The 27,078-nt window shown below is 49.4% G+C and overlaps 2 protein-coding genes and 1 non-coding gene across 3 annotated transcripts in view; all 3 read right to left on the bottom strand.

Moving 5' to 3' along the window:
• Positions 1-27,078, bottom strand: part of VAC14 (VAC14 component of PIKFYVE complex) — a 168,604-nt gene that overhangs the window by 71,026 nt on the left and 70,500 nt on the right. Inside the window, exons 5-7 of the mRNA XM_024735464.1 lie at positions 10,320-10,454; positions 9,702-9,854; positions 3,605-3,668 (exon numbers count right to left, since the gene is read on the bottom strand). Coding sequence (XP_024591232.1) covers positions 3,605-3,668; positions 9,702-9,854; positions 10,320-10,454 — 352 coding nt within the window. The remainder of the gene's footprint in view (positions 1-3,604; positions 3,669-9,701; positions 9,855-10,319; positions 10,455-27,078) is intronic.
• Positions 8,642-8,712, bottom strand: TRNAG-GCC (transfer RNA glycine (anticodon GCC)). The gene has a single exon. It is a non-coding gene; the product is annotated as a tRNA-Gly (tRNA).
• Positions 11,492-21,318, bottom strand: LOC112393318 (protein VAC14 homolog). The gene is made up of 5 exons (XM_024735465.1): positions 20,935-21,318; positions 13,564-13,714; positions 13,093-13,260; positions 12,222-12,284; positions 11,492-11,659 (listed from the first exon to the last, which is right to left on the bottom strand). Exons 1-5 carry the CDS (start codon positions 21,036-21,038, stop codon positions 11,594-11,596), a joined length of 552 nt encoding a protein of 183 aa, XP_024591233.1. The 5' UTR covers positions 21,039-21,318; the 3' UTR covers positions 11,492-11,593.

Here is a 27,078-nt window from a genome sequence, read left to right as displayed (position 1 = left end):
CAGAAGACCCATACTAAATGTCCCCGATGACACTGGTCCTCAGCGAGGCCCAGGGCTTTAGAGTAGAAGCTTGTGCCCATGGCAATGCCTGTCTGGGGCTCCTGTATCAGGTCACAGGCCAACATGCAAAGCTCCAGCAACTCTCCAACTGTGACTAATGAAGCTGAAATGCGTGGGCCTGGGGGTCAGACAGACTTACTAGCCTGAATTCCAAGCTCGTCACTAGCTAGCTGAACAACTTTGGGCAAGAAGTTAACCTCTCTGGGCCCGTATCCTCACTTGTAAAATGGGGATAATGACAAGGTTCTTGTAATAATAATTGTAGCTGAAGTGTGTAAAGTGCTGTCTGTGGGTGAGGCACCATTCTGTGCTCTTTACATGCTTTGACTCCTTTAAGCTCCATATACTACTACAGGATGAGCAGATCATCACACCCAGTTTACAGATGAGGAAACGGAGGCAGGGAGAGGTTAAGCTGCTTGCCCAGGGCCACACCGCCAGGCATGGTGAAGTCAGGATGTGCGCTCAGGCAGTGGGATTCCACGGCTCAGAGGATTCACGGTGATGAAGAATGTGCCTGGTGCACATAGCAGCATTAGACAGGGAGAGAAGGAAGGGGAGGGACAGAGAGAAAGAGGTGTATACTATTCTTCCTTAACCCTTCCCTCAGCTGCAAGCACGCTGCCTCCATCCCTCTTCCCCTGTCCTCCTAAGGAGTCCGGTTTCCAGCTCCGTATGCATTGGAGGAACTCCTGGAGGGTGGAGGAACCCAGCCTCCGGTACCTGGAGCCCTTCCTCACTACGATGACCTCGTAGCCCCTGCTCATTCAGATGGCTCTCCCCTGTGGCTACTGTTCACCCGGGGCCGCCTGGGGCTTTCCCAGCATCTTGGGACAGAGGGGACATGAGGAGGAAGAAGAGGCTTATGCTCTTGGGTTGTCAGTTACTCTCCCTGTGTTTAGGGCCAAGTGAGGATTTAGAGATTAAAAAAAAAGGTCTGGGGTGCAAGAATTGGCTTCGAGGAGATCCCTGAACCCCTGAAAGTGTATTTAGAGTTTTGTGAATAAGGGAGAAGGCCCAGAGCTTTCATCAGATCGAGTGTCACCTCGCTGACAGTGTTCTGCCAGGGGGGGATGCTTCTCTGCCATGGGAGGGGACCCCAATTGGGCTGCTGCCCTAGGCTGGCCTGAACTTAGTGAAAGTGGCACCCGCGGGCAGTGCCCTGGGCGAGCGGCGCATCTGGAAAACCACAGGGTGGGTTATGTTTCTCGGTGTCCCTGGAAGATGCCATCTTGCCCAAGCTCAGTCCCCCTCTGGCAGCACCAACTGGTGGAAGTAGGCACCCCACCCTCCTGTCCTCAGCTGCCGTCTCCAGTGGGTGGGGGGCCGGGCTCAGGTTCCACGACTCTGAAGGCCGCCCTCCTCTCTGGCATAGCTAGTGACTCAGATCGGCAGCTGCCGCGAGGAAACCTCCATTCGAGGGAAACAAAGCACTAGATAACTCGTTCTCATTTGGTTTTTTAATTTCAAAGACAGGACTGGTGTTTGCTGCTGAACAACGGGTATAAATCAAGGCACTGGTTCCAGCCAGGTGGTTCCCGGCTGCAGCACAGGAACCAAGGCCTCCTTCAGGCGAACGGACCACCGCCTCCCGCGTGAGGGTGGTCTCTGCTCCTCCTGGACCTCCCCAGCCCCCAAGGAGCATGATCATCCCCTCCCTGTGGCCTAGATTAGGGACAAGTCTGCAAGAGGCCCTTCTGTTGCCAGTTTTGGCCCCCTCCCTCACCGACCCTCCCCGGCGCTGCCAGAGGGGCTTCTAAACCACAGGTCTGCCCCCCTCACTCCCAGGGCCCTCAGAACTAAAGCGATTCCTCTACGGGACAGGCCAGTCCCCCTGCATCTCCATCCAGACCTCTCCCCCGAGTTCTGGAATCCAATATCCAAACCTGCTTCCTTAAACGCTCCTGGGGGATGCTCAGAGCCGCCTGGAACCCAGATCTCGATGGGCCCGCTCACACACCCGTTCCTCCTTCCGCCCCTGCTTGGGAAATGATACCACGATGCCCTGATCTGGCTCAAGCCCCAAATCTAGAAGTTCTTCTTTCCCTCATTTTCCTCCTCTCATGCCATCCCATCCCTCGGCAATTCCTGTCAATTCTACCTTCAAAACAGATCTCAAATCTATCAACTTCCTCCACATTCTGCCACCTCTTCAGTCTGAGCCTCTATCCCGTCTGACCGGGATGTGGCGGTGGCCCCCTGACCGGTCTGCACCCACCCGAGTCCCTCCTAAATCCATTCTCCACACAACAGCCCCGACCTCCTGTCCCTCTTCAGCCCTAAAGTGGAGATAATGCTACTACTGACCCCACGGGATTTAAACGTCAGCAAAACCTAACGACGCAACACAAAGCGTTGGGCACAGCCGGGCCCCGGAAGCCCTCCCGGAGCGCTCATGGTTGTCAGCCAGTGTTCCAGCGAGCCTCAGCTGGGGCGCCAACGCTTGCCCCCAACACCGTCTGAGCCCTCAGCAAAACCACCACTACCCTTACTTCTCTGCCTCCCCAGTGGAGAACCTCAAGATCAGGGACCACATTCAGGGGCCATATCTTTATCTTGGAAACTGCAGGGCTGAACACAGGCTCTGGACGTGTGTGATGGCTGGCTAAAAACACATAAATGAACAGTGTTTATTGGCTTGCTTGAACAATGTGGGAGAGGTCTTAGGAACAGTCCACATTTATAGTCAGTACTCACTTTGAAAACACCCACAAGGTCCTTAGAGATAAGAATAAAGAAATGATATAAAAGGAGAAAAGATCCTAAGGGTCTGAGGAGAAGAGAGTCTCTTGGGGTTGAGTGTATATTTTCTCTTCATGAGTGACCCGTTCCCCCAGGGTCCACATTCAATGTTGAATTCAGAGGGAAGAAACCCCTTATAGGAGAACCTCCATCTATTCCAACCCCACAGCCAATCCTTCCCAAGGAAAAAGTGACATGGGGCAAGTCCAGGGGACGCAGACAGGGACAGAATGGTGATGATTCCCTCCCAGGGTAATGTCATCATCCTGCAGAGCATGGCGGGGGCTGGCAAGGAAGAGGATTACGTCGCTGTGCCATTACAGCCTGCACTGCCCCCATGTGGAAGGCTGCACCATTACAGCCGACCTGGCACCGGGGAAAGGACCGCTCTTGCATCCCAGCCTATGCACCCTCCCTGCCTGTGCTCTGGACTCTCCTTGAACGGCATTTCCCTGCTCAGTCTCATCAGCCTCGCGTTATCCTGGACAAGCGAAAGGTGCTGGGCAAAGGCATCTGCGAGCGTCTCCCTGTGGTCATCATGCATTAGCTACACTCTTACAACTTGTATTTACTCACCTCAAACAGCTTCTAATCCCTCCCAAGAGGCCATGTGTCCATCAGAACCGGGTTGGGTGGGCTTTCTTAATATCCTTTGGACTCCCTCATCAGGCACTTCCTGTGTCCCACAAGTAGCGGCCCCAAGCAAAGTCTGCCTCAGGGCTTTGCTGCAGTCTCCTGCACCCAGGGAAGATGGAGGCTGCTCACTTTCCACAAACAGCTCTGGCCAGAACAAACCACTTACCTGGCTGGAGTGAAGACACTGATGCCGCTACTGAAGCTGGAGTCACAAGAACCATCGGGCCCTCCTGGGGAAAGAAAGGGGAACAAGGCACCATGAGAAAGGCTGTTGGAGTCTTCCAAATGAACAAGACCCCTGTCACAAGGACACACAGACCCTCTAGTCCCCCACACCTTGATTCTGGCTCTTGGAAAGGGATGTAACTCTGGAGCCCTGAAGACCCAATGCCTATTCATTCCCCAAAGCTTTTGGACAGTACCCATGCTTGTAGGTTTTTAGGCACAGTGACCTCTCAAGGAGGGGCTCTCCAGGGCTGAACATATCTGGGAAATCTCAGAAGGTGTTGCTGGTTCAAGGACCATGGATGTTAAAAGTGACTTCTGGAACACTCAACATCATAAGCCATCAGGGAAATGTAAATCAAAAGCCCAATGAGATACCATTTCACACCCACCAGGTGGCTAAAACAAAAAAGACAGATATTAGTAGCAAGTGAGAGTGAGAATGTGGAGAAGCTGGAACCCTTGTACATTGCTGGTGGGAATGTGAAATGGTGCAGCTGCTTTGCAAAACAGTCTGGCAGCTTCTCAAAAGGCTCCAAACAGTTAGTTACCATATGGCCCAGCCAGTCCACTCCTAGAGACATGAAAACTTACGTCCACATCCAAAACTTGTACACCATGCTCACAGCAGCACTATTCACAACAGCCATAAAGTGGAAACAATCCAAATGTCTATCAAATGAATGGATAAACAAAATGTGTTGGAGCCCATACAATGGACTATTATTTGGCAATAAAAAGGAAGTACTGATCATGCTACATGGATGGATCTTGAAAACATTATGCTAAATGAAAGAAAGCAGTCACAAAGGATCACATTTTGATCCCATTTATATGAAATGTCTAGAATAGGCAGATCTATATAGACAGAAAGTAGATTAGAGGTTGCTGAGGACTAGAGGAGACAAGGGTGTGATGGCCATTTTCATAAATTAAAAAAAAAAACCTTTTAAGATAATTTTAGATTTACAGAAAAGTTGCAAAAATAGTATAGAATTCTCGAGATTCTTCATCTAGCTGCCCCTCATATTAGTATTGTACAAACCCATAGCTCAATTATCAAACAGGAAAGTAGCATTGATAGTTTTACTAACTAAACTACAGACCTAATCCAATTTCACCACTCATGTCCTTTGTTCCAGGATCAAATCCGGAACCCTGCATTGCATTTAGTTCTCCTGTCTCCTTGGTCCCCTCCAATCTGTGATAGCTCCTCAGTCTTTCCATATCTTTCATGAACATGCTTTTGAAACCCTTGGTCAGTTACTCTGTAGAACATCTCTCCATTTGGGCCTGTCTCATGACTAGGCTAAGGCTATGCATTTTTGGAAAAATGCTACTGCCTTCTCAGTACATCAAATCAGGGGTACATGATGTCTATCTTTCTCTTTACTGGTGACGTTAACCCTATTACCCAATTTACGGTAGTGCCTACCAGGTTTCTCCCCTGTAAAGTTACTATTTTCTTTTTGTAATGAATAAATATCTTGCAGAAGATACTTAAGACTAGACAAATATCCAGTTTTTTCCCCTCAAACATTCCCCCACTGTTTTTATCATCCATCAGTGGATGTTGCCTACAATTAGTACTATGGAGTTTGACTAATGGTGATTTTCTATATTCCTCTTTCCTTCTACATTTATTAACTGGAATTCTTCTATACAGAAGAACTGTTCCTTCTCCGTCATTTACCTATCTATTCATCCATCCATCCATTCATTCATTTATATCATCACTGACCCATACATATTTATTTTATTCTGTGGGTTACACATTAAAACTATCATTATTTATATTGTTTTTCAAATGGTATCAGCCCTGGCCTCCTAAAAGTTTTAAATTATACAAGTAACACATAGTTTTACACTAAAAATTCCTAACACAACAAGGCAAAGCCCCCTTCTCTCTCATTTATTTATTTATTTATTTGGCTGTGTTGGGTCTTTGTTGCTGCACGCGGGCTTTCTCTAGTTGTGGCGATAAGGGTCTACTCTTAGTTGCGGGGCGCGGGCTTCTCATTGCAGTGGCTTCTCTTGTTGCAGAGCACAGGCTCTAGGCGTGCAGGCTTCAGTAGTTGTGGCACGCGGGCTCAGTAGTTGTGGCTCATGGGCTCTAGAGCGCAGGCTCAGTAGTTGTGGCGCACGGGCTTAGTTGCTCCGTGGCATGTGGGATCTTCCCGGACAAGGGCTCGAACCCGTGTCCCCTGTGTTGGCAGGTGGATTCTTAACCACTGTGCCACCAGGGAAGTCCCCGCCTTCTCTCTTTAACCTTCAATCTTACTTTATGGGCAGGTAACTCACTAATTTACTTGTTAGGCAAAGGTCCCTCTCGTCTTTTCCCAGTCTTACTTTTTGTTTTGTAAACATAAATGGGATCAGAGTCTATCTTCTGCAACTTGCTTTTTTCACTTCCTACTGTGTCTTCAAGCTGCGCCACTCCAGTTGTAGACTATGGATGTCCAAAGTCCCCCAGTAAAGGGGGCCTTGAGTTCCACGCTGAACAGAAAAGCTCCGAGCTGCCGCCTGTCCCCTCTGGTCCCAGAGGCCCTCTGTGGGACATGGCACAGCCCAGAGCGGGCAGGAGTAGCTGTGGGCGCCAGCTGGGCCTGCTGAGCTGCCTGCCGTCCACCTGAACAGGCCTGGGGAAAGGTGAGGAGGATATGCGGGGTAGCCTGGGTGGGCCAGCTGGGAGCAGCAGCTGGGGCTCCCTGCCACTGGTGGCCTCCCTCTCTCCTGCCTTTTGGAAACACACGCATTTATAGATGAAATGATAGGATGTCAGAAACCGGCTTCAAATTGACTTCGATTATTTCCTAATATTCACTCTTAGATCTCACCTGTGCTTCCTTCCACATGGGTGTGGGCACTTCTCCAGGATCCATTACAGGGGGTTGCTGCGGGGGAGGGTCAGGCACCTGCTGCTTTAATAGCTGTCGCCAAGCTGCCCTTTAGGAATGTTCTCCTGAGCAGTCATCCCCCGCACCCACCCAAAGCCTCACACTGGGATATTAGTAATCTTTCAAGTGTTTGCCAAGTTGATGAGTAAAAATGAGACACTGTTTTACTCTGCAATTCTGGGATACCCAGGCAAACTGAGCATCTTTGGTTGCCCTTTTGTATCAATTCCCAGACTCAGGAGCCCCTGGGCCTGGGTTTGAGCCTGACTTTCCAACTCATTCACTGTGTGACCTTTGGCAGGTCACTTGCCTTTGCCCCCATTTCCTCACCTGTATAATGTGCTAACGCCACTGCCTGCACCAGAGGCTTGTTAGGACAGTAAAGGAGCCTAACACTTGTTAAGATGAAAGACCTGACCCACATTTATATTTATTTCCTAAGGATAAATTCTTAAATGTTATGATACACACTGCCAAATGTACCTACCAGACAACGTATTTAATGTATTTACTCTCCACCTTCCAGTAGGAACGTCTGTTTTTTCCAAAATCTCTCCAGGGAATGTGTATTTCTCTTATAACCAGAGTTAAAAATGAGGGTGGGGTTAGGGGAGAGTGGAAGCGAAGGAGAAAGAGAAGATCCAGTTCAAATAACCTCCATGAAGCCCGGCCTGGTGCCCCCAGTCCTCTGCGACCACATCCGCTGTCACACGATCACTCCTCTGAGGACCTGTCCCTGAACTCCTTGCAGGCAGGTCCTGGGTCTGATTCACTTACATGTGCAGTGTCCAAAGAGGGTGCTGATACACGCAGTCCCATCAAAGCTTTGCAAATGGGTGGATTCCATTTCATGCTCACCCACGGAGGTCACCAGTCTTCCACTGGAAACCGTGTTTATAGATCTGCTCCTCAGTCACCACATAAAGTTCCACCCCTGACCCTCTCCGATCCCTCACTTGGGACCCATCAGGGGCCCATTACCACCTGGGCAAAGCTGATGATTAAAAGATAACGGGAGCAAAAGCCCTGCCCCTGACAACCTTGCTAAGTAGTGGGTCTCATTATAAACAGACATTAAAACAACTTGACACTAAAGCACCTGCTATTGGGAGTGTGTGGCCTATGCCGTGTGCTAAGAGCTTTACATGCAAAAATCTCCGAAACTCACAACCACACATAGGTTCGGTGTTATCACTGTTGCCCTATTCAATGAATAAGGAACCTAAGGCATAGAAAGGCCAAGTGGCTTGTCCAAGGGCAACAGATATGAAGTCAGCGGGGCCAGGATGCACAGGCGGGCAGTTCTGACTGTGGACTCCAGTTTGTGACACCTGAGATAATCAGGGGACGTCATGGAGGGGAACTGGGAGGATGCATCAAACGCCTAGGAACTCAGAATCGGAGAAAGGATACTGCACTGTGGACCCCCCAAGCAGCAGGGCAAAGGGGGAGCCAGAGCAAGTGGAGGGGGCTGGGAGCAGTGTGACACGAACAAGGGCCTGCCCTGCCTGAAGCCTCGTGGTGAGGGGAGAGGGAGAAGCACGTGCATGTGCAAGCGTGTGTGTGCGTGTGCTCACGTGCAGAGGGCCTGGCTGACGGGCCTCACTGTGGGGCTTGCCCGGAGGTGTGCAGTGGAGAACGCGGTGTGCTGTGGGACACACAACGCAGGCTGAGTCGGGGACAGGGGCACTAGAGGAGGGAAACCAGACAGGAGGTTCCTGCCTTTGCCAGGCTGGAAGAGTGGCACAGGGTCAGAGTGAGAGTAAGCAGGAGGGCTGGATGAACGCGTGGATTGAGGAACTAAACCCTGACTCTCTTGGATTGCTGGTACCTTCGTAAAGTGGTGGTTAGTTACAAGCTGAGCGCGTCTGGAGTGGATGTGGAGCCCCAGAGTTAGCTGCGGCCATCTCTGGCAACTACTATAAAGTGAGCTCTGCATCTGCTGAAGTGCTGTTTATGAGGCAGTAAAACCTGAAAGCAAGCTGCCTGAATGTATCCTGATTTAGGATAAGATTCTCCTGAGCCGGGAGCTGTTTTTAGGAATGTTTAGGAAAACTGTCTAAATAAAAGGTTAAATGAGCTGCATTGGCCGGGAATCGAACCCGGGCCTCCCGCGTGGCAGGCGAGAATTCTACCACTGAACCACCAGTGCTCCAGCTGAATGCCGCTCTGCCCGCAGCTGTTTTGCTGCTCTGGCACACAGTGGCACTGGCACGGCTGTAACCTGACACCTCAGATGGTCCAGCATGGAATGCTGCTCCATTCTGCTGGCCAAACCCATGGGAGGAGGCCCATGGGGCACACATGCCTGACATTCTGCTCCGATGAAAGGCAACAGGGGAAAAGGCTTTAGAAATTCTTTTGGCTTCTGGGGGGCAGGTTCCAGGCCGCAGTCTGTTAGCCTTAACGACCGGAGTAGTTTCTGCATCAATTTACTCTTTGGCTGACTCTGGAAAGGAGAACATCACTCCAGAGCTGATTGGTGACATCTCAGTGACGACAGAGGCCCAAGAGATTAGAAAAGTCTAGAGTTCTAGAAAACATTTAGAGTCAAACTCCAGACTCCAATCGGCATAAAAGTGGTTTTCTTCATGTTAAGGATAAACAAGACGTTAATGTTAAAGGAGTTTGAAGGAGAGCAGAATTCCCAAGGACCAAATAAACCACAGCTGGAGCTTCCTTAACCCTCCCACCCTGAGAATGACTGGCACAGGAAAGGCAGCCAGCTTCCGAGTCACTGGATGTCTACCGCCAAGACTCAAGTGAACCCTGCAGACTGTACTCCTGCCACGCTCCAAACCTTTCTACATCGACTATAGCTGAACCCAGAAAAAGAGTAAAGAAAGCATTAATGCTCTTTGAGGCAGAAAGGGTGAAGAGCTATGCGTTCTGGAGGCAGACTGCCAGGGTTCAAAGCTGCCAGACCGCCAGATCCTGGCGGTGGTACTTATCTTCCCTGCGCCTATCTGTAGAATGAAGGTAACAGCAGTTCCCACCTCACTGGGCTGTTATTGGAATCAGGAGTTAAGATATGGAAAGCAGCCCTGGTTGGCTGAGTGAGGCCCCAGGTCAGGTTCTACAACCTCTGGGTCCCCGTGGCCCTCCCTGGGAGGTGAGGGGCAGGAGGCAGAGACCACTTACCACTGGCGGTTCCCTCCTGCTTTGCCAACGAGTCATCAGGGTTGGGTTCTGCCTGCTTCTGAACCACTGGCTTGGGCTCGTCGGGCTCGTCGTCCTCGGGGGTGACCAGCTTCATCAGGCTCTGGTTGCACACGTTGGCCACCTCCTTGATGCCTGAGTCCACTGATGTAAGGAGCAGCCTGATCCAGGGGTATGTTAGTGGGCAGACAGGTAGGCTGAACTGAGTCCCTGTTCTCCCTGCCACGCTGGGGTCCCCGCAAGAAGCTCCTATGTCTCCTCACAGGGGCCCTTCCTGGTGGACCTCTCATCAACAGGATTTCTTCCACCCAATGCGGGGCAGTGTGAGCTCAAAGACTTGGCACCTTGGGACCTGCGAGAGCCTCTCCAGATCTGTAAGTAACCAGGTGAGGTTTGGGGATGGCGGCATTAGCGCCACGTCCCTAGTGCTGCCCTGGCTCTCCCTGTCCACGTTCAGCTCCACCTCTTGCTGCTTCGATGCCTGGGGAAATGTGGAGGTATGATGGATCCTAAGGGAGCCCCCATCCCCCACTCCAGGGTCCTGCAACTTTATGGCCCCCTTTGGGGCTGCTCGTTTCCTCTCTCCAGAGTGAAGGATACTCTTCTTGCGGTCATCGTAGGCCAGGCAGGGCAAGACAGCAGTCAGGATCCCAGAGGAGTAGGGCAGCATCACCCGGCCGGCCAGCTGGATGAACTCCCGCATCCAGCACATGGCTGTCAGCTGGATCAGGTCGTCTGGAAGGAGAATTGGTGTGTTCCAGGGGGTCCGCATGAGCAGCCAGAGCGCCCCTCCCACTGACCATGTCCACAAATGGGACTGGAGAACCGGAGGGCACCTGAGGGCTGGCACAGCTTCGAGCCTCACGAATACTCTCGCCCTTGCTTTTTCCTTCCAAAGGAATATACAGGTACCAGGGTGACATGGAATTACAACCCTGTGGCTGATTGTAAGAGTAGCCACAATTCTCTATCCCCCCTGTGTCCACTACCCTGTAATGGGGCTCTGTGGCTTCTCTCATCAAGAGCTGGAGTTTACTTCCCCCGTCCTGGTATCTGGGCCAGCCCTGCTATTTTGTCCAAGAGAAGGTGGTAGAAATGATGGTGTGCCTGGTTCAAGCCTAGGCCTTAGAGGCCTTGCTGACATCTATCATGCCTCTCGGAATCCACTGATGCCACGTGAATGCACCTGGGCTAACCCACTGGATGATGAGACACCTGGAACGACTGTTCCTGTTGCCACACGTGACAGCTGGCAATAGCCAGACATGAGTGACACCACTGACCATGAGTAACACCTCAGCCGACCCTCCAGTTGACTGTAGGCACATGACTGAGCCCAGTTGAGCCTGGCCCAGGGGAGCAGGGCCACCCAGCTGACCCGAAGACTCAGGACAATACCAAGGGACTGCTATGTGAAGTAACTACATTTTGTGGTGGCTTGATACTCAGTAGAAGCAGAGAGATACACGACCCCAATCTCCAAGCATTTCAATCACAGTGCTAATGGCAAGCTTGCCAGCAAGAAGGCCTCCAGATCTGACTCCCCTCTAGGGTCAGACCAAGTGAAAGGGCCTCCATGTTGACAGAATCAGAATCTCTCCCACAAGGACCCACCGCTCCAGGACCCACTGTCACACTGATTCACACTCCCACGAGGACTCTCTCTGAGATGGGGAGACAGAAAGGTGCTTCAGAGGAGGTGGTGGTGGCCTTGGGGCCTTTACACGCTCACCCTGCTCTCTGTCACGATGTCCTGTGGGTCAAAGGCATGAGAGCTGCCTGCTGGGGGTGGGGGCTGCCTGACCTGGCTGAATCCCCGGCCCGGGCTGGCTCCAGGGGTCAGGCGGACACAGAGGAAGATGACGGAGCCTGAGTCAGGCAGGAGAGGGCCCCGGAGCATCCCTCCTCACACAGGCCGAAGGACCAGCAGAAAGGATGCACTGAAAGCAGGAATCAAGGTCGAGAGAACTAATCAAAAGGCAAAACCCTGCATCTCTGTGGTCTGGCTTGAATGCCCTGGTGAGCTGAGCATAAATTGCCCCTGTCACTGGGGGCAGGGTGGGGTCAGCATGAGGGGCCATTAGGGGGACAGATGGTTCTGTATTTTGATCCTGCTGTTGACATAACTCTATACTCTCATCATAGAGCTGTACACTATTCCATTAACTATATGTAAATGAAAAAAATTTTTTTTAATTACGAAGAGCATCCCAATGATAGAATTTATAAGCTGTACAGACAGATGGAGGAAACAGATGCTAAAAATAAGAGTGGGGACCAAGTATTTTTTTTTTTTTTGCGGTATGCGGGCCTCTCACTGTTGTGGCCTCTCCCCCCCGTTGCGGAGCACAGGCTCCGGACGCGCAGGCTCAGCGGCCATGGCTCACAGGCCCAGCCGCTAGGCGGTATGTGGGATCTTCCCGGACCGGGGCACAAACCTGTGTCCCCTGCATCGGCAGGCGGACTCTCAACCACTGCGCCACCAGGGAAGCCCACAAGTACCTTTAAGAGGCGGTCTAGGAGCTCAGAGCCGCTCTTCACATTGGGGTCTGGGTCAGCAGCCAACTATGAGAGAGACAGAGGTGGAGAGAGGGTCACTGTCAATATATAAGACAAGGAATCCACTGAAGTCCAACAGCAAAGGCCTTGGGGCAGCCTGAACATCGCATAGGCACCTCTCTCAGTGCACAGATGCAAGACAGGCAGGGGAGGCAAGGGGGTAAAGCAGAACTTGGCAATGCTGCCGAGATGTGGCAGACCCCCGTTCTGCTCAGGGACTGCTGGGACCTGCTGCCACCAGTCAGGTGGTTGCTTCCCGTTGGCCTTCCTCAGGGCTTTCCAATCTTACAATGCTGGGTCCTCTCTCCACTCCTGGAGGAGGGGACGGATCAGCTGTGAGGCTAATCCTCTAGAAACGACTTCAGGGAGGAGAACTCCATGACGATGAGAGAGGTGCCGATGAGCTATCAGGGAACCCAAAGCCTTTCTAAGCAGAGCTTTTTCTAGAGCTTATGGGCTACGCTCTCCTTGCAGGGGAAATACAGTCTGTACTATGAAATCACCACCTTCACCTTCTATAAGGGAGGTCAGTGCTCTCAAATGACTGTTTTTTCCCCTCCAATTTGTGGTGGACTGATGCTTTTGTAAAATGCACTAAAGATAAATTAATAGAGGTGTGGGGGAAAAACAAACAAATATTTACAAGCCCATCTAAAAATATATCATTAGATTGAACAGACAACAAGCACCCCTGGCAGTATGTGCTTATCTGCTCCCCTTGCATCTGGGAAAAGGGAGGCCAGCACTCAAGGTCCTGAAAGGTCAAGTCAGGTGTGTTGGGTGAGCTCAGCCCAGTCGAGTGAGGAGCGGTCACCTTGCTCAGCCCGTCAAAGAGCACATTGAAGTGGGGCAGCACAGCGCCTCGGGCCACCTTGACGATGTTGTAGAGGGCCTCACACGCGTAGTAGCGCAGCCTGCTGTCAGCATCATTGAAGCAGGTCAGCACCGGCTCAATCAACTCCTTCAGGTAGAGCCCCGAGTCCTGCGATGGAGTAGGAGCAGAAGCAGCTCAGAATGGGTCAGACCTCGGGGACCCAGCCCTTGGCTCCCTTGGAGACGCTCAGACCCTCGAGTGAGGGCTGGGCTGAAAGACCCTTTGCAAGTCAGCTTCCTGGGATAGGGATCACGCCCAGGACCCTGGGTGCAAGGCCACAGAGCCAGCCTTCAGGTCTGAGATGTGGAGAGAATGGCAATAAAGAAATCACAAGTCTGCAACACCGTGCTGGGGCTCGGGGGTCAGGGTCAAGGCCCCGGCTAGTGTGTACGTCCCTCCAGAAGGGCTCACCTTGCCCAGCGCGATGGAGCAAGCGGCCAGGCCGATGAGGCCCCCTTTCCGGCTGTGCGGGTGCTGGGACAGGGCAAACTCCTGAGACAGCGTCTGGATCACATGCTTGATCTGCACGGTGTTGTTCTGGGCCACGAACTCCCGGACCAGCCTGGAGAGGAAGCAGAGAGGGGCTGCAGGACCAGCCTGGAGAGGAAGCAGAGAGGGGCTGCAGGACCAGTGGGATCAGGCTGCTCCTCCTGCTGCCGGCTCTGGGGCCCGGGGCTGGGGTGAGGGGGGGAGATGACCTGTTTAGAAAGAGGAATTGGGAGTCAGGCATCTCGGGGCAGGGCTTTCCCAGTTCTGCTGCTGACTGGGAGGCGTTGGCTGGGTCATGGTCCTTTCCCTTTTCTGGGTCTCCACTTCCCTTTGTCTATGACAGAATGAAGAACAGTGGGGAACAGTGTCACTTCTGGGAATCTGAGAGAATGCAAGTGAATGTCCTGCTGGGGCCCCAAAACTGTAGTGATCCACCGTCTTCATTCAATACTTGCTCAGTGTTGCAAGCACCTCATGCACCCAAGTGGTTCTCTGTGTCTGTGTCATTGTTTCTGGGGACGGTGCTGAACTGGGCCTACATCCAACAGGGAAGATCCACAAACAAACAAGGATGTGTAGCAACATGACACAGCAATACCACAGAAGCAAGAACGCCGCAGGTTAAATCTCCCTGGGCTGACGGGGAGGTGCCATCTGAGTCAGATCTTAGAGCCATTATAGTAGGCCTTTTCCATCCAGTGGACGTGAAGATACTCTGCCCTTCGGAGGCTCACAGCATCTCTGCAGTGAGAAGCCTCATGAGGGCCAATGGTGGCATGAGGGGCCCCGATAACCACTGGGAGCTGCAGCCTGGGGCTCACGGACATCTTCCCAGGAGTGGGAACTGAGCTGGACCTCGGAGGAGGCAGAGACCCTGAGAGAAGGAAACAGGTGTTCTGGGCAGGAGGAAATGTGTGGGCAAAGGCAAGGAGAGAAAAATAGCCAAATTTGCCTGGGGTCCAGAGAACAGCAGGAAATCAACTGGGATGAGCTGGCCTGGCAGCTCAGATTCAGGAGAAGGGATCTCACATTGTGGGTAACAGGGGAGCTGTTTACGGGTTTTGAAGAGATGGTCAAAGGGTGTTTTAAGAAGCCATGAGATGGATGGGAAGGGGGAGACTGTCCCATCATAAGGTGGGAGGGACTACGACCCATGCAGCAGCTGAAGGTGTGACGAGGGACGCCTAGAGATCACAGACTTTTCAAAGTAGCTGCCTGGACTCATTGCCTAATTGCTCTGTGCCCATCACAGCAGGTACACTGCTCGCCTATAGTGACCTTTGCTAACATTAGGGTCACACGCATTGCTGTTCTATGTCCCAGAGAAGAGATCGGCTTCTGCTTCATTTCTCTAAAAACTCTGGATGATGAAGTATCCCCTAGAGATTGCTCAGAGCCTCCATTCTGAACTAGTCAGAGGTGTCGCAGGATGGCAGCAACACCCATTCCCCAGGAGGCACAACGCCCAGTGCTGGCCAACTCCAAGCTCTCTACCCTGCTCTCAACTTCACAAAGTGCCACACCGACTACCCTGTCCCTGATTGAGAAGGAGCCACAGACAGGCCAGGATGTGTCTTTCACCCAAGGAGAACCTGGGGCCTCGTCTCAGCAACAAAACCACAGCCCCGCACTGGGCCCCTCGGCCTCTGTAACGCAGCCCAGGGACAACCACAGGCTGCATGAGGACTGGGGAGCTGACCACTTCCCAGGAACACACTCTAAGTATTCCAGGGGTTGGTTATCCCTCACAGCAACCTCCTTCTGTAGTTATTATCATCTCATCATTTAGATTTGAAACAGAGCCTCAGGGAAACCAAGTCCCTTTCTTGAGGTCACAGAGGATCTGAACCTTGGCACCTACAAAGCCCAGGCCCCCTCAACTGTACACCAGTTCCTCCCGCCCATCTTCTTAAAGCACGTCAGCTGCAAAGTGCACACACCCAATTACAGAGGGTACTTCCCTGGTGCAGAACTCAGGTCCCAACTGAAGTGCAGCTTTCTCCATGCATTTTTGCCACTGTCTAGTGTTAGACATCTCTGAAGCATTTCTCCACCACACACAAGTGTACATACAGATGAAGTACATACTTGAGATGTTGAAATGAAGGTCTAGGGCTGGTTTTCTACCATTAAGGCAGGAAAGAAGTAACCATTTGCTGAGCACTTACTACATGCTAGGTAATGTGGTGGATGCTTTACACGTGTTATCTCATTTAAACCTTAAAATAAGCCACAGAGCTAGGTACTATAATACCCATTTTACAGATGGGGGGAAATGAGGCTCAGAGATGTTACGAAACATACAAGGTCACACAACTTATGGATGGGAGGTGCAGAAATCAAACCTAGATTTTTCTGACACCAGGTCTGAAATCTACCACGTTACATTATCCTCTCTTCAAACATCAAAGCTCCCACCTGTTGGATGCCTACTGGGTGCCAGGCACTTTACACACATTATTTCGTTTAGCCCTATCTCATTTCATGTGTTGATGTCCAAATTGCCCGGCCAGGAGGTGGCAGAGGTTTCTGCCATTGCACGCACATTCCTATGTGTTCAGAGGAGCCAGTCTTGGCTGTGGCTTTGTACTATTTTTAGATAATTAAATAAAATAATTCACATAATGTGTTTTGTACTACATATGCTCACGTAACAGTATTAGTGCAAAATCAGAATCAAACCGTGATGTTATACACACCTAACAAGATCATATTCATTCATTAACTGTTGACTGAGAACCTGCTTTGCTCCTGGCTCCAAGAAGGACAGAAAGATAATCCAGAGTTGTGTTTATTCCTATGCTGTAAAAATTCCAGGCTGGACTTCGGGCTGCCATTTTTTTCTTGACAAGTCCAATGAACCATCCCAGTCCTCTATGTAACACGCTGTAATCAGGCAACATATCCAGGCAGTGATTTCCCAAACAGAAGCTGGCAGGCAAACATCTCCTCCATCTGCTTTGCTGAGTATTTAAGTAACCTGGTTTCCACTTACTCACTACTCTCCAATAACTAAACAGGAAAAGCGGAACATCTGCCTCTGAGGAAAGGCCCAAGAGTTAGTTAAGTAGCAAAATATACTGAGCATCCACTGGGTATAATCAGTGGAAAAACTGTAAAGGAGACAGCAGGAGGCATGTTTGGATCTCAGGTGACAATAGACCACTGAATAAGTGCTTCCCTCAACTGTAACACAACCTACAAGCACTCTTATTTTTTAAAATTGAGATATTATTCACATGCCATAAATTCACTCTTTAAACATGCACAATTAATCCAGTGAGTCTTAGTATATTCACAAAGCTGTGCAAGTGTCACCACAATCAATTTTAGACTTTTTTTAATCATCTCCAGAAGAAAACCTGTACTCATTAGTAGTCACTCATTTCCTCCCAACCCCCCTCCCCCAAGCCCTAGGCAACCACTGATCTACACTGTCTCTGTGGATTTGCCTATGAATCCACACAAATGAAATGATACAATACATGGCCTTTTGTGACTGGCTTCTTTCACTCAGCATGTTTTCAATGTGCATTTTTTTTCTTTTTAAGATGAGTTAACTGAGGCACAGAGAGGTTAAACCCAAGGTCACAAACTCAAATGCTTACAGGAGCCAAGAAGGAGACACAAGTGAGAAGGCCAAGGGAGGTAAGACAGGCTGTAGTGACCTTCCCAACACAGGAAGCAAATTGGGGAGCCCATGTCCTGGCTGGGGGAAGAGGGTGGGCCCCTGGGTCCCCTACTGCTACATGGGAATGTGGGCCGCACAGAGCCACATCTTCCCATTCTTTAATAGAAGCCAGAACCCTGAACTTCACTGTGAAATTTCTTGATTTAAAATATCCTGCAATCCAGGCCAAACCAAACAAACAGGTCTGCCGGCAGGACATAGCCCCTCGCTGCTAGTCAGTGACCCCTGGATAAAGCAAGCTGCTGGGTGGAATACTGACCCACACTCCAAAATCTGCCTGAAGTCACTGGGTAATAAACAGTGTCTCCCTACAGAGGTGGCAGGCTCCAAAAGGCCAGGTCAAACTCAGCAGTTCAACCCTGATCTGATCACAGAGCCCCAGGGATCCCGGCTCCCCACGCCACCCTCCCCACCCTGCCTTCCCCAGCAGGCAGGGACTCATCCCTCAGGAGCTCTGATCCTGGAGCCCCTCCTTGGGCTTCGGTGTTCTCAGGGCGCGGGGCCTGGGCACCTCCATGTGCTGGCTTTGGGAACTCAAAGTTCAGGAACACCAGAGACTTGCCAGTGAGCCCATCCCTGGTCACCACGAAGGGCATCATCTCTCCCAGCCTGCAGTGAGGGCCCTGTCACCGCAGCGAGGGAGCACCCACCACACTTATCAGAACGCCTGCTGGCGTTTCTCCCCCACGCTAGACTCTCCCGGAGAGCAGGCCTGGGGTCTCACCATCCCTGTCCTCGGGACTCATCAGGGACTATAACCCCTGACACCCAGGGCCCGCAAAACCTGCCACAGCCATTCTAAAATCTTAGCCTCAGGGCCTTATCCTTGAGAAAGCTGTGTGGGTGTGTTGGAGCCAGGCTGTGGGGTAAAGGCTCTCCAGGACTGTGCACAGCAGGCTCACACATTTAGCCATCAGATCCTGGTCACCTAACACAGCCTGGTCTCGAGAGTCTAGAGTCTGGGGTCCTTCAGTCGAGCCAAGCATCCATCTCTGCATTTTTAGTGTCTGAGAGGCCTGTCATCAAGATAAAACACCCTCCTCTTATTAGGAATTTTAATCCCTCACTCCAGCACCCCATGCAGTACTGGTTCTGCCACTCGAGCAGACAGATGGTTTCCAGAAAACAGGAAGTGGCAGTTAAAACTACCATTGGGGTGTTCAAGTATGACATTTTATTAAGTATTTGTCTCCCTTTTGGAAGGGAAAACCATTCATTGTAATGGGGAGGCCTTTTGAGACAGAAGAACCTGAGTTTTTAGATCCAGGTTCTAGCTGCAAAAGCTTGGGATGATTCCTTACCCTCAAGGAGCTTCTGCTTCCTCATCTGTGAAATGGGGTAACACTACCTAGCTCATAGGGCAGCTGCGTAAAATAAATGAGATGAGGGATGTACAAGGGCCAAATCCTCCTCCTCCCAAATAAGGCAGACAGTGTTTTACACGTGATCACTTTTTAAAATGATCAACGTTATGGACTGAATTGTCCCCACCCCCACCCCCCAGTTCATACAAACCTAGTGGCAGTATTTGGAGATAGGGCCTATAAGGTAAGTAATTAAGGTTAAGTGAGGTCATATAGGTGTGGCCCTGATCCAATAGGATCAGTGTCTTTATAAACAGAGACACTAGAAAGCTCCCAGGAGAAGCACAAATAAGTCCCTCTGTCCCTGAGCAAGTTGTGAAACACATACTCTGAGGAACACATCAAATAGGACACTGGTCAGGGGACTAAGATCCAGCAAGCCACATTGATGAGAGAAGCAGCTAGGTGGTTCTGGACATACTGGATGTCAGAGCTGAAAGGGAGGGTCCTTTTAGTAAAATCCAAACCCTTTAGCCGAGGAGGAAACTAAAACCCAAAGCAGTTAAGCCAGTGGTTCTCAACCGGGGTGACTGTCCGTTCCCCAGGGGACATTAGGCAGTGTCTGGAGACATTTTTGGTTGTACAAGTGACAGAAAACTACTGGTGTCTCGTGGGTAAAGATCAGGGATGCTGCTAAAAACCCTATAATGCACAGGACAGCGCACCACAACCAAGAATTATCTGTCCAAAAATATCAGTAGTGCTGAGGTTAAGAAACCCTGAGTTAAGGAATTTGCTGGAGGTCAAAGAATGAGTATCACACAACAGACTAGATTAGAGCTGTACAAAGCATTCTGCAGTGATGGAAATGTTCTACAATCTGCACTGTCCATTATGGCAGTTGACAGCCACATGTGGCTATTGAACATGTCAGATATGGGCAGTGTGACTGAGGAACTGGATAAAATTTTTATTTTATCTTCAATAATTTAAATGTAAATAGCCTCCCATGGCCAGTGGCTACCCTATTAGAGAGGGCAAAACTACAATCCATATTTCCTGACGCCCAGACTGGCATTCTTTCAGTTTCACAGCCTGCCTCTTTCTACTCTTTTGAAATTACCCACCCACCAGACTTTATCACGATTTGGCTGGAAAAAAAGATACAAATGTAAAATAACAGCAGAAAAACCTTAATGTTCGCAGTTAAATACCTTGTTTTATAATTAAAAAAAAAAAAGGAAAATGTCAGATCATGGTTACAAATACAATGGAACCCCGTTATCCAGTTTCAGTTACCAATGGTCAAGAGCAGGTCAGAAAATATTACATGGAAAATTCCAGAAATAAACAATTTCTAAGTTTTAAACTGTACGCGGCTCAGAGTGGTGAGACGAAATATTGTGCTATCCCACCAGAACATTAGTCACCCTTCCTCCAGCATATCTATGCTGTATATGATACCCACATACTTAGTAGCTTCTGGGTTATCAGATCGACTGTCGGTATCGCAATGCTTATGTTCAAATAGCCCTTATTTTACTTAATAATGGCCCTAAAGTGCAATGCTGGTGATGCCGGTCATTAGGATATTCTCTTACTGTGCTTAAACTTTACCATACATACGTATGTATGGGAAAAAACATAGTATATATAGAGCTTGGTATCATCCAAGGTTTCAGGCATCCACTGGGTGTCTGGGGACATATCCCCCACAGATTAGAGGGTACTGCTGTACGTGTAGTAAGAGTGCAGAAACAAGAATAATTCCTTCTTTCACTTTCAGGGAAGCGTGATATGACAGAGATAACAGCCCTTCTGAGCCTTGAGGTTTTGGCTTATTTCTCCACTTGGTCAACTTACTGTCCCTTTCACTTCTCAGAAGCTGGGTAAGAAATGAGGCAGATCAACATCCTTAGCAAATTCTCATGCTTCCTACCTCCCTCCCATCAGAGGTCACTCTCTGATTTGCTTGTTTGCATGGAGACCACACTGAGGACGCACCATGTGCCAGGCACTGTGCAAAGCACCACGCATACATTTCGTTGCTTCGTTCTCACGGTAGCCCCTTCGGGGTACCAGGAGGTTAAATAATTTGGCCCACGTCACACAGTCAGAAGCAAAGCTGGGACTGCCAATCTCCTGCTCTTAAGCACGGCCCTAAGGGCCGGAAACCTGGAGTAGCAACACTGGCTGCAAAGGCGTGAGGAGCTGCCCGGAAGAGCGGGACCCCTGCAGAATCAGAACGGAGTCCCGGCTCCGCTCTCCACGACCAACCCGGGTGCCCGCGGCTCTTACTTCTCGATCTCCAGTGCTGCCACCTTCCGCTTTTCGTAGAGCTTGTCATTGAGGGCGCGCACGATGTTGGGCGTGAGCGGCGCGAAATCCTTCTCGGGGTTCATGGTGGCAGCTCGGGGCGTTCCCCAGAGCCCCGCGACTCCTCAGCCCGCGGCAGCCCGGGCCGCGCCGGGGCTAGGGGAGTCTGCGGCTCCGCGCTGCCTCCGGCACCGGCTCATGGACCACGCCACCCCGGGCCTCCTGTCTCGCTCCGCCGCCGCGCGCCGCCTCGGAACCCGGGCCTGGATCCCGTCTCCGTACCCTGCCCCTGGCCGCCAAACAGCTCACGAGACCCACTCCCGGCCAGCACCTGCCGGGCTCATGGTGCAGCGGCCATGTTACTCAGATCAGGTGACTCTGCACCGACTTCCGCCTTCCGCCGCTAGGACCCGCCCTTCGCCAGCCACGCCCCCACACGCATCCGCAGGTGGATTAGCCACGCCCCCACAAGGCTCCACCTTCTCCCATCACACTCCTGCTTGTAGACCCCCACGGTTTGAGGCTTGCTTAGTAGGGCGTGAATACCATGCACTCCACTGCCTGCACGTGGTAGGCTTGGAACATGGTGGGCTTCTTTTTGTTCACGTTCCTGAGAACGAAGGGGCTCTTGGAGCCTGACTCGGTTAGCATAATTTATTCTATATCTACTGAATCCACTACTTCATCCACTGCTTAGTCACCAGCCAGTTTCTCATATGCCAATGATTCCCAAATTAGAGTAACACCATCTTGATTTTCGCCATATCCTAGCCATTTGTACTATTATTTAAAAAATATTTTCTCTAATCAACGAACTTAAAAAAATTTTTAATTCCTACTTTAGCCTTGCTCATGCCCTATAATCATGGGTTTGAATAGTGATATATATATTTCTAAAACATATTAATAAATTGCAATTAAAAACAGAATAATCTGTCTATTGTGACCCCAAAAGTGGGTTCACCTCTTGGTGGGTATTGAGCCAAAAGTCACAACCAAGCCAAAGTTAGGGAGAAGGAAGCATTTATTATTTCTTGCAGCAAGTAAGGAGAACACCAGTGATCTCTGCCAAAGCAGTGTCTCTCCCAACAGCAAATTTGGGGAAGTTTTAAGCTAAAGGTACATGGGTATTCATGAAGGGGCTTGAGCAGTGGAGAATTCAGCATAGAATTCGGGCCACAGTCAACAGAGTCCAAGCTTTAGTTGATTGAAGTCACGAGGGTCAACGAAGACCGTATCAGATTGTTATGTACATCCCTTGAGGAGGAACTAGGACTCTGTTTCATAGTTGAACTGTTTTACTTGACTGCTTTTCCTTTGTTCTTGCATTCCCTTACTTCCCTTAATATCAATGATTACTGAGACCTGTTCCAGGGCAGGCATTGTGGCCAGATTTAGGTCACAAAACAGCTTAGGCCACTTCTCTTATGTCAAGAAAGCCTTGCCTGGTACTCTTTCTCCAGGGACCCCCTACTGTACCTGCTTATACTACCACCTAAAATCTCAGGTACCAACAGTGGTTGTCACCCCACCATGTGGGACTCAGGATGTGTTATCATGCTCTGCTACCTTGGAGGGCTGGGTTATAGACAGCAGAAGCCCCAAATGTGTTGCTTGCAGGCCTCCAGATGGATCCACTAGAAAGCAGCCCCTCCAAGTGCTTTGAAGTGTCACACTAAATCCTGGAACAGAAATTGAAGCTATGTGCTAAAAATTTTAAAAGCACTTTATTGATTCAGTGTGGCTAAAGATACAGTAACAGGGAGATGCATCAGAGTTCCTTATCATAAGCTTCCACAGCAGACAGGAACTTAGGACAAGGCTATATCACAGTGGAACCCAATGAGGATTAATATTGTTAAAAAAAAAAATTCAGCTGAGTAAATTTGAGGATATAATTGGATTTATTCAACAATTTATGACTCCAGCAGCATCCCATCTAGCAGACAGGAGCTTCAAAGAGCTTCAAAGACTTTTATAGGCAGAAGGGGGAGGGGGCTGGGAAGGAAGTAGATGGGTTCAGGTATGTCACCATCCTTTGGAGAAGGGGGGTGTTTATCATGCAGATTACCTCACCAGAGCTGATCAGGTAATTTCAGATAAACTAGTTAAAAGTCACATTCCTGGGAGAAGCTGAAACTACAATTAAGTTAGATATTAAGTCTTGATTTGCTGATGTGGGTTTAGCACAAGTGAGTGACTCAGTTTGGGCTTGTTCTTTTTTTTTTTTTAACAATGTGAACATAACACTGGTGGTACTTTTTTCTGAGTGAAAAGCACTCACTTAAAGCTTATAACAGTTTTGAAAATGGAGTGTTATTCTCAATCCACAGATCAGAATCTATGGGACACAAGTGAGGGGCTATAGGTGGGTAGAATTCTGAGATGGCCCCTAAGAGTCCCTCCCTTTTAGGTATATGCCCTGTGCAAACCCCTCCCTTCAATTGTGATTGAGTCTTGTAAATATGATGGACTGTCATTCTAACAAGTATTACGTTATATAGAAGAGATTTTGCAGATGTAGTTGAGGTCCCTAATCATCTGACTGTGAGTTACTAAAAAGGGAGATTATTCTGACTGGGTCTGACCTAATCATGTGCAGAGTTAAAAGCCATTAGAAGAGATTTTAAGTGGGAGGGAGATTCTCCTGCTGACCTTGAGAAGTCAACAGTAACAACAGTAACTGTTTATGACAGGTCATTTGGTAAGGACCTGAGAATGGTCTCTAGTTGCTAAAAATGGTCCCCTGTTGTCAGTTGCCAAGAAAATGGGACTTCAAATGGCTGCAAGGAAATGAATTTTGTCAACAGACTGAGAGAGTTTGGAAGAGACTCTTTCCCCAGTTGACTCTCCAGATGAAGATGCAGCTGGCTGGTTCATTAGCAGGGGGTTTTGAAGATGGAATTTTAAGAGAAGGATTGGCAGGTATCTAAACACATATAGATCTAAGCTTTCATAAATGCTTCTCTGCCTTAAGTCTAGAGGAAGAAATTCTACTTGATAAGCCAGTAAGTTCTGCTGAAGTTTTCTTTTAGATTTTGGAGACAAGAATTTAACAACAACTTTGTGGTTTGTTACAAGATGTGTTTCAAAGCTGTAAGGTTTTTTTTTTCTAAGAACGACTTGTCTGTAGAAAGCCTTATTTCTCCCCCATCATTTCAACACTGTTTACTTTCTTTCCTAAATGAGACCTCTGTGAGACCATCAGCATTTAATGAGATACACATTGAACCATGTTCGGCATCTGGTTTCAATTATTTTAGATTCAAGTGATGATCTAAGAAAGGAGGAGCCTCAGCTGAATTAGTTTGATTCTTCTAACGGTTTGGACTCAAAGCACCTGCCCATTTTACCACCCGCCTTCAGATTTAGGTGAGATTAAAAACTTAAGGTAGAGAATCTTTGAGACTGTTACAGAAAATTAAAAAATTCAGGTCTTTGTTCGTTAACCGGTCAGATGGAATTTTGGGGTCAGAAAGAACTAGAATGGTAAATTTAATTGTAACTCAAGTTGCACCCAATATTTAAAGACTACTAAATGTGCACGATACAGTAAAAATTCACACGGTAAGAAATTACTAAATGTTTAGAAATCCAAATTTTCACCTTTTTCTGTTTTTAGTACCCGCTCCCCGGGTAACAAAGTGGACTCAAGTTTCCGTTACCCCTTACCCAACAAGGGGTGGTGGTACTACACGCTTACCTTGGGGAAACAGCTTTCACTTTATAACTGGACAGGAAAGTCGTTTGGTGAGAGAGAAGCCTAAAGGAAACGGAGGCCGGTGGCGTGACCGTAGAACAGGCCCACGGTTACTCTTGAGGAGACGGCCTCAGCCCCAAACCACCTGGACCACCTAACAGGACCGATTTTCCCGCCGAGTCTCGCCCTCTGGCCATTGTCACCACAGCCCGCCCACCCGAAGCCGTCGTCGTGGTAACGCTGTTTGGTCCCACCCCATCCCTTCGCCCCGCCCACCTTCTTTTACATTTATAGCCAGCCGGGCTTCGATTGGTCCATCCGTCCTTCACTCTGGGAGAGTTTCCGGGCTGCGGGACGCTGGAACTCATATTTGAATTTGTGGCGCCGGGAGTTCGTGAGGTGAGGAGTGGAGCTGGGCGTCTTGCTGGAGTCGACAAACTCGGTGGTGAGTGACCTTGAGGGGAGAAGGACGATAAGGGCGGCCGAGGTGCAGGGACGCTGAGTCAAACAAGCCGCCTCGAGGTGGGGGTCTTCAGCCGGGCTGCTTCCCTCCCTGAGGCAGCCCCTCTGTTCGCTTCCTCGCAGCCTCTAGGTTCTTCTGTCACGTCGTTTTCCTCGCGTCTCAGAGACAACGCGCCCGCCCCTATTCTGTCGCCCCTGGAGGGAGGTTCCTCCTGACGCTCCCTTTTCCTCTTCTTTCGCGGTGTCTCTCAGTTCCTTCCCTCCCCAGTAGCGACCCTCCGACCCTGCCGTGCTTACACCTCCCCTGAGCGTACTCGACTCTCCCGACCTCTTTCGTAATTATATCCGGCTCTCCATCACCAACACTGTCAGAAACTTTCTACCTGTCCTTGACAGTGTGGAAAAGACTCCTGAGCAACTTGAAGCGCGGTATAAAGCGCTACAAAAATGTAAGCTCTTGTCCCAGTTGTTGACTCGAATATGACGCATAGAAATTTTATACCAATTTCAGGGAGTTTTAAAGTCCACTTTGAAGTATGGATACCCGAAGGACTTCAGTCCAGTTCTAGAGGTTTATTTCTATTTTTCTAAAAAGTAGAAGTAGTTAAACAGCCAAAGCAGCTAAGTGTCTTACTTGTAAGAAATGGCCGTCGTTTAATTTGAGTCGCTTTAAGATTTGTAGTTCTCAAGGAAGTGGGGATTGAGAAGGCTGAAGCAGTTGTATTAGTGTTGCCAAAGCGAACTTGTATTTGCTCCACCGTGCCCAGTAAAGCCAATCTACTGACACTGGGTTGTGGTGAAGGAAAGTGCAGCATTTACTGCACGCACCGAACAAGCAGTCAAGGTAGGTAATGCTCAAAAGGCCCAAATTCGCTGATGGCTTTCAGGGAAAGGTTTTTAAAGACAGGATGAGAGAGAGAGGGTTGCGGGGTGTATGGTCAGCTCATGGACATTCTTCTAATTGGTTGTTGGTGAGGTAATTGGGAGTCGATATCATTAAATCTTCTGGTTCCAACTGGTCTGGGTCAGCATGCAGTTAACTTCTTCCACCTGGTGTGGGTTTCAGCATCTGCAAAAGAGTGCAAAGGATATAGCTCAGAACATTATCTGAGTTCCTCCCTTAAGGAGGAGCTAAAGGTCCTTGACTTTGTTTTATGGCTGAACTGTTATTATTTTGTCTTGCTTGATTGTTTTCCTTTGTTTCTGTTTTTTCTCACTTCTGATTAAATTTTGTTCTTTGGGACTTGGGGAAGGCCTAGGAGGCTGAAGCTTTTCTACAAACTAGAGGCAGGTGGAGGACATGGGGGAGGGGAGAATCTGCTGGGAAGGCCCCATAGGATCCTACTCAGATACATTAGTAGCATAGCTTCAAAATGAGCACTGAGTTAAGAATTTTAGAGAAGACACTGAAATGCTTTCTAAAGTTATAGGAAGGTCATTCACAGATGAGGGTATGGGCACACAGGCATACAGGAAGAAAATTGGTAAGATTTTATATCTTTTTGAGTTAACATAAAAAGTAGGAAAATTCTTTTTTTTATTTCAGAGTTCAATTTGATATTCAATTTTTACAAATTTTTTATTGGAGTATAGTTGATTTAGTTTCAGGTGTACAGCAAAGTGAATCAGTTATACATATAAAACTCTTGATCAACAGGGAGTTAAAATAATTTATTTGGCTTAATTTTTTGGATGTTTTATATTAAAATAATTTTTTTTTTTTTTTTTGCGGTATGAGGGTCTCTCACTGCTGTGGCCTCTCCCGCTGTGGAGCACAGGCTCTGGATGCACAGGCCCAGCGGCCTTGGCCCACGGGCCCAGCCGCTCCGCGGCACTTGGGATCCTCCCGGACCGGGGCACGAACCCGCATCCCCTGCATCGGCAGGCGGACCCTCAACCACTGCGCCACCAGGGAAGCCCTAAAATAATTTTTATTGTGAAAAAATAACGTGTCCTGAATATAA

Source organism: Neophocaena asiaeorientalis, unplaced genomic scaffold (assembly GCF_003031525.2).
Source record: "Neophocaena asiaeorientalis asiaeorientalis breed wild unplaced genomic scaffold, Neophocaena_asiaeorientalis_V1.1 scaffold40, whole genome shotgun sequence".
Classification (NCBI taxonomy): Eukaryota; Metazoa; Chordata; class Mammalia; order Artiodactyla; family Phocoenidae; genus Neophocaena; species Neophocaena asiaeorientalis.
Note: the sequence above shows the minus strand (reverse complement) of the source record. Positions and strands in the feature narration are given on the sequence as shown.